The following is a 7,500-nucleotide window of genomic DNA, read 5'->3' on the forward strand; positions in this document are numbered from 1 at the left end:
ATCTTCTTTTCCAGATAACAGAGTAAGCCTGTTACATTGTACCTTGGAAGTCTTTTTATATCACAGGATAAACAAAAAAATGGTCGGGTTTCTCTGCAAGAAAACTCGAAAATTTGTCTTTTCACAGGGGCAGTGTGACCTTCGTCGAGTTGTTTCATGAAACTAAATTCACCTATTTTAAGGCCGGTTTACATGCCAACAGATCATAGCGTGCAAACTGGCCTTTAAGGCGGGTTTACGCGCTGCGATTTGGCAGCACGACTTGTTCATAGAACACTGTTCTCAGAGCAAGGAACATGGAATCGGTCTTGGTGTTGCAAAAACCAATCAAAAAGGGGTCATATACGAAGCACGCTTTCAAATGCTTGATCGTTATCATGAAGTGAGGCTGAATAAGGCTTATCAGTTTACAGGTAGGCCAGAATCAACGTCAAATGGAGCCTCTTGCAGAGTTTTTCTTCCAACTGGCGACATTGTGGTTGCTTAGGTGTACTCGTTTGAGAGATTCCTGCTAATTTTTAGAGATGGATGACTGTACTGTTGAATGTTAAAGATCTTTCTACTTTGTTGTGTTTGCAGTGCACACAGAGGTCCTGTGACAGGATGTGTTTACTCCAAAGCCTGTAACTTTATAGTAACTGTTGGAACAGATTGTGATGGTATGTATGGTTTTTGAACAATGTACTCTTTTCAAAGGGAAAAGACAGCTCAGTTATTGGAGCAACTGAAGTAGCTGAAAAGGACCCCGTAAAAAACTGAGACTTAAAGTGATTTTGAGCCTGGATTTTTTCCCTGCCAGCAAAGGTCTCTTTACGTTTTGCGTTCGCTGGGCGAGCACAGGAAAAGAGGCCTCTTTCATGGGTCGAGACTCACTTTGATCCAACCGCCATCCACAACCTTGGACGGCACTCTTTAATTAAACCGCATGCCCCATGATATGTTTGCTGACTATGACTTGAGCCCGCTTTCCTGCCCATTCCCGAGTTTACAGTAATTCCGCTGTTGTTAAGTGAGCCCACACAACATGAAGTATCACGTGAGGATTTGGTTGCTAAGTAACCGCTGCGCATGCTCAATACAGTGAGTTTTGACGCGTGGCAGAGGCCTCTTTTCCTGTACTCGTCAGCCCAGCGAACGCAAAAGAAAAAGAGACTTCTGCTAGCAGGGTTTTTTAAAACTGCTTAAGCTGTTCAACTGACTGTTATCTTTCCCTCACAAAGAAGTTTCAAATCCGCAATTTCAATAATCTGGAAATCATATATTGTATATATTCTTCGGTGTTCCTGTGGATTTTGACCCCTCCTGATTGGGGTCTGAGTCCTCTAAAGGACAGGGAGGGTGAAGGGGTGGTAGGGCATAGGTGCTGAAGCAGTGATGAGAGCACTCGCCTTCCACCAATGTGTCGTGGGTTCGATTTTCAGACGATGCTTCGGGTAGCCTTAATTTCAGCCGCCTCCTCCGCTCGTCAGCTTTGAGCAGAGGTATGGAGACATTAATGACATTAGGGGAAATGAATATCACTTTAAAGGCTTGGAAAATGAGCATTGTTTTCTTTGTCATTCTAACCTTTAGTAAATGTTTGGAGCCGATCGAAAAGTGGAGGAAAAGTTCATACCTTTACCGGGCATTCAAAGGTACAACATTAGTGCTATTACCATTTAAAGTGCCCCTGTGACCAAAAAATCAATTCATATTATTTTTCCTTTGGATTTCAAAACTGTTAACAAAACACTAAGTGACCCACGTTTTAAGCCTTGATTTCAAAAAGACACCTCTTTATTTTAACTGCAATTTTCCTATTTAATGGTCCGCCATTACTAACATTATCTTCTTGAGAGAGCTGGATCGAGGAGAAAATGACGTTAAAGGCTCACTAGTTTAAGAATGCAATACGTGTGTACTCCGCAGAAATAATATGCAGCGAAAGGGTTTTGGGCTTTCAGAATTTTAAAATCACGATTTGCAAATATAATAAGATGCGTTCACACGCTGAAATTTTAAGCTAGTCACTTTTCCCTCGATCCAACCGTCTGAGGTCCAATCGGTCAGTTTTGAACGTGAGTAATGGCGGACCGTGAAATCCAAAACTTACACTCAAAGTAAACGGCCTTTGGATAAAAATCAAAGCTCAAAATTTTGCCAGTCAAGTGTTAAGCAAACTGTCACTTTCAAAATCTAAGGAAAAAAGGAAGTGGTTTTTTTGATCACAGGGGCACTTAAAGCTTGAAGCTAATTAATAAGCAAATGGGGAAATGGCTGTAAATTTACTTTGATCTTATCACTTTACTGATCGTAGTTGAGACAAACTGGTTTCTAAAATAACTGATCCAGAGTCCTAAATAACACCTCTCCTCTTTGTTTATATGAAAATGGCGTTTGTATAATGACAAGCAGAAGGTTTTTGGACGCCTTTGGCAATGTTGGCGCATGCTCAACAGATGCCAGTCAAAGGAGAGCATGAATATGATGTAAAATATCAAGGGAAAGGGAGACTGCTAGCAAGAAAATTAAACAGTTGAAGTGTATTAAAACGAGAGAAGATATTTCGGAAAATATCACTGGCGGGAATAATCTTTTAAGTAAACGAGAACTGGTAAAAACCGTTATCAATGCTTGTAAACAACAAACAATATTTTACTGTATGTTATCGCTAATTTAATGTCACTTGAAATGCATGGACTTGGTCACTTTGGTTTAACATCGTCTTGGACGAAAAGTCGATTTTCTCAACTTTGCACGATCTACATCTGGAAAACACGTTCATCCAGCTACCCAACGTTTCTTTTAGGAAATTCAAGGCAAAGGATTAACTTGTCTTGTCCGTTATATCTGTCGCAGCTCAATTTTTTTGTTGGTTTAAAATTTTTCAAACCAGTTCAATTGTTTTGTCCAATTTTTATTATCATAACTCCTAATTAGTTATTTGGAAAGAAAGATCGACTGCTTTTGTTGTTGTTTGTGTATTTACACATCTCGGCACGAACTGAATCCCATCGAGGAAAACGATAGGATGCAGGGTTACTCACAAAGATCCATATGTATTATAGTTCGAACACCTATCCAACTTATTATTGCACATTCTAATACATGATTTTTCATCATCAGGCGATAACAAAAATCATGCTTCACCCAGAGACATCAGCACTTGTTATTACAGCAGCATTGGATGGCATTGTGAAAGTCAACTCCCTTGACCTCATGGAGGAAATCTACAGGTTATATACCTAACCTAAACCTAAGACAGTTTCTTTTTCTATAAAGAAGGGTTACTCATTAGCTCAGTAGGCAGAGTATCGGATTACCGTGCGGGAAGTCGTGGATGGGATTTTGTCGAACCTACATTCAGGGTCTTTAAATGACTGTGGAGGAAATACATGTACATGCTACTTTGTAATCACATATGAAAAATTTGACTTTCTCGTCATCTCCGATTTAGAGTAATGAATGATTACGACGGTATACGTAAATGCTGTGGGACACCATAGGCCCCTTAGGGTCCCGATGGGCAAGTCACTATGAGTGAGTGAGCGAGTGAAACTATTTGTCTCTACCCTCGGGGCTTTTCAGGACTAATTTACAATGTGTTTCGGGGGACTTTAGCCAGACTGCTTATTACACAGTTTACAATTTTATTTTAGGAAGTGAAAGATGCCCCCGTCCAGATAAAGTCAGACCACAACACGGGGGACTACGTCCCCTACTCTTATCGAACAGTGAGTGGGTTCTTTAACGTCCCATACTATTTAATTTCCTACCAGGGTTATGAGACGGGACCTCCGGTTTACAGTCCTTATCCGAGAAGACTTGAAAGTCTATCCATTTGCAGATGTAATTACAAAGGCAGCACATTCTCCTCAGTTATTTTAAGACCCTGAGTGTTGGTCCGGCCGGAGTCGAACTCACGAGCTCCTTAATGACAGCCCGATGCTCAACCAACTGAGCCAACGGTACTATCCAGTAAACGTTGGCCAAACGTTTTGTCCTTTACTTAGATATGCTTAGAGTGTGCATAATTGCGGTTACGAGGACACTGAAGACTGAAATCTTTGCACAGATTGACAATGCTGATTGAAACTGTCAGATGGTGACTTATCCACCGGATAAAGTTATCCGGCCAATGAAGAACTGGGGCCAGGTTGTCACGATCAGTGCGTCAAAACCGGATCCTCGTGTTCAAGGCCTAATTTGCTTGCCCAAGTTGATAATACCTCCTAGGGGACCTCTATTCAAATTGTATTGCATCTTGCTCTTGAAAAATCGAGAGTGCAGAGTACCCTTTATTGCGACCGAGAGCTTAAGGCTACTCAAGCGCCTTTTCTCACCTCGCACACGTGACCTTTGTGCAAAAGCAGTGAAAAGTAAAAAGGAGTCGAAACAGCTGATTATAAAGTTCTATGTGAAGAAGGCCAAAGAAAATCAACCTGACGTCAGGGGGCGTCGAATCAACCGATTCCGAAGTAGATAGGTTCAAGAAGAGCAGTCCCAAACTTCATAAGAAACTACATCCTTGAGTGGTTTCCTTTTATTTCCCTCCCTAGACAAGCCATAGATGGTGCCATTTCTGTGATCTTTGTTTGTGAAAAGAAGAAACTGATGAAAATATTGTTAAAAGCCTACAGTCAATTTATATCATGTTGGCTGATATAGGTTTCTGTGTTAGTTTCACTTGGGCGAAACGTCTTGAGAACTTGTGGCTTGGAGAACTGGTGGTAGCTATCCAAAACACCTGCTTGATACTTCATAATTTTTTTTTTGTGTGTGTTTTAGCTTGCCTGTGTTTTCTGAAGGAATTTACTGGATGAATATTGTGTCAGTAAAGCATATTTACTGCTGCTCTAATCGCGTCATTGAGGTCTTCTCTCTGAATCATTTGTGTGATTTCTGGGCTTTGTCACGCTGTTCTGTCACGTCACTCTCTTTGGTCACGTGCAGAGGGAAATCCACACGTGTCATGGCAATTGGCAATGATAGCAGGTTCGTAAACTACTATTTTTTCTGTCCTTCATATGGAATCACAGAAAGATAGTTTGTTTTTTTTTTATTATCAAATTGATTATTTTTTTCAAAAGTAGTTTTTGGGAAGGTTTCCACTTATGGTCAGTCACCAAACTCCACAAAATTCTGTATAAGCAAAACCTTGTTTTGCTTACGCTTCTAGTGTGGACATGCAAGTTAAATTGGAGGCTCTCCAGAACATTGACCAGTAATTGGCTTCCGTGCAAAGCGGATCACGTGTCAATTTTGTACTGAAACACATGCGTAATACCAGGCTTAGTCTTTTGCCATCCTTTTCGATTCGTTTTCATTTCCGATCTGATTTCTGTTTGTAAACGACTTACTTTGCGGCGTTCAGGCTTTGAAAATCGTCTTTTGCACAGTTAAGGCACGAGCAAACAGCTTCTACATTTCCTTCAACATCCGTTCGATTTTGTGGAACAGCGATGTTGAAATCGTTTGACCCCTCCTTTCCACCGTGTTGAAACATGTTGAATCGAAGTTTAATCGATGTGGAACGGAGTTTAAAAGCGTTTAAACTTTGCTTCAACAACCATTTAACATTTCTTTTGTTATCGCGAATGTTAAATGAAGTTGAAGTCGTTTGCACCCCTGCAAACTAACCGGTCTCTCAATGACGTATCCAGTTCAGTATCCATAGTAACAAGTCCGTATCCATAGTAACAAGCGCGGCTGCAGACTGGGACTTTATACCCGGTCGCTCGTGAAGGTCTGTTGAATCAAATAATGATGTGTTGAAACTGTTTGCCCACCCCAGCATTCAACATCGTTCAACATCACTCAACAAAATCAAGCAAATGCTTGCCCGCGCCTTTAATAGTTAAAACCAAGAGAAAATGAGGGACAGAGAAGGAGGCTCCTGGTCCAGTCCTTGGGATATGTCATGTCCACGAAAGTTATTTTTAGACGAGCGGAAGTCTTCCGAGACGTCCGCATGCAGGCCAACCTCGGTCCGATGTTTGAAAGAAAATATATATTCATCAGCCTTTCACGTGCGCCATCATTTTCTCTTTTCACTAAGAACCTGAGAGCGAGGCAAGACTACATGCGGACGTCTCAGAAGACAGACTTCCGCTAGAACAAAGACTTCCGCTCGTCTAAAAATAACTTACGTGGGCATAACATATCCCGGCCAACGCCTTGAGCCTCGCTCTCTGTCCCCTCATTTTCTCTTGTTAAAACGCTGCATTCTGAATCTAGCGAGTTGGAGGCTTGAAATGTGTGCCTTAAATTTATTTTTTTTCAGGACAGTAAATTTCAAAACTATAATATCTTACTGTTATTTTTACAGTGTTCGTCTTATCTCGCAAAAAAAGCGCCAGAATCTTTCCACAGTTCTTCCTCCTCCTCCTATCTCGCCTTTAAACATGGTAAAAGATGTGACATACAACAGGGAATTTAACATGATGTACTTGTCGATTGGCGAGCAAGAGATCTGGGTCTATTATACCAGGTGAAATTTTGCCAAAGGGCATTTTTGGGGGAGAATGATTCCTTTTTAAAATGTCCGTTCAGGTTTATTTATTGCAAGAACTAAGAAATAGTTTAGCTCTAAGTTATCTTGGGTATCCAGGTACTGTATACATTGTGAATTTGCTGTCTTGCGGAGTTGATACATTTTGTAAATTAATGGTACATATGAACGCGTTGTCGCTTGCAACAGCCCAAAAGTTAGGAAAGATCTCATGGATATGCCAACCACGAGTCCCCTAGGTTAAACTCTCATTTTACAGATTAAGTCTAAGTGCCCATTTCAGTGATTAGGTCTACATTTTCGTTTATCTTATTGCTAGAGCAATATTTAGTTTGAGAAATTGATTTAAAATAGTTATTTTTTTAGAGTTATGGTTGGTGTGTATATCTATGAGATCCTTGCCCAAAAGAAGGTGATTTACCGAATGTTCGTAGGCCATCTTTTCCAGTTTAGTCATTCAACAACGACTCCTCCCCTGAAATTCAGGGTAGCTCTTAGATTTTTAAGACTGCAGTGTTTTAGAGTAAACTGGATCACCACTCCCATTAAAAATTCGGGTGGTTTTAATGGGATTCAAACTCATGACCGGTGAAATTATTATCTAACAACTGAGGAATAAAGCCACTTAGTTGGTAGCAGGTCATTTTGTTGGGCTCACGTTTTCCTGTGAAAGGACTCGATCTTCTCTCTTTTCTCTACATCCTGCACTTCAATTATATACATTTCGTGGTTTAGTTGTCTTGAAAACGCATTAAAAGATCAGCTTTTAAAACAAGCGAATGTCAGTTTTACAAATGGCTTTTCGAGCCTGTAAAGCTATAGGGACTTCCAAGAAACGTGCCCCTGGTCATTTTGTGCGCTCGTAATTAACCTTTGGAGGATGGGAGCATTGAATATTATTTAACAATTATCCTGCGAAATCGCGCGGAACATCGCCTAATACTTAGCCAACGAGGCCGTTGGCCGAGTTGGCTAAATGCAGGCGATGTTCCGCAAGACTGAGCAGGAGA

General features: G+C 40.8%; 1 protein-coding gene across 1 annotated transcript in view; it reads left to right on the forward strand.

The window, feature by feature from the left end:
• The window catches only part of LOC138016337 (uncharacterized), a 56,542-nt gene that overhangs the window by 12,966 nt on the left and 36,076 nt on the right, over positions 1-7,500 (forward strand). Inside the window, 6 exon segments of the mRNA XM_068863490.1 lie at positions 1-22; positions 580-659; positions 1,573-1,634; positions 3,106-3,215; positions 4,768-4,974; positions 6,308-6,469. The exon segment at positions 1-22 is cut by the window's left edge and continues 52 nt beyond it. Coding sequence (XP_068719591.1) covers positions 1-22; positions 580-659; positions 1,573-1,634; positions 3,106-3,215; positions 4,768-4,974; positions 6,308-6,469 — 643 coding nt within the window.

This window comes from Montipora capricornis, chromosome 9, assembly GCF_036669925.1.
Source record: "Montipora capricornis isolate CH-2021 chromosome 9, ASM3666992v2, whole genome shotgun sequence".
Lineage (NCBI taxonomy): Eukaryota > Metazoa > Cnidaria > Anthozoa > Scleractinia > Acroporidae > Montipora > Montipora capricornis.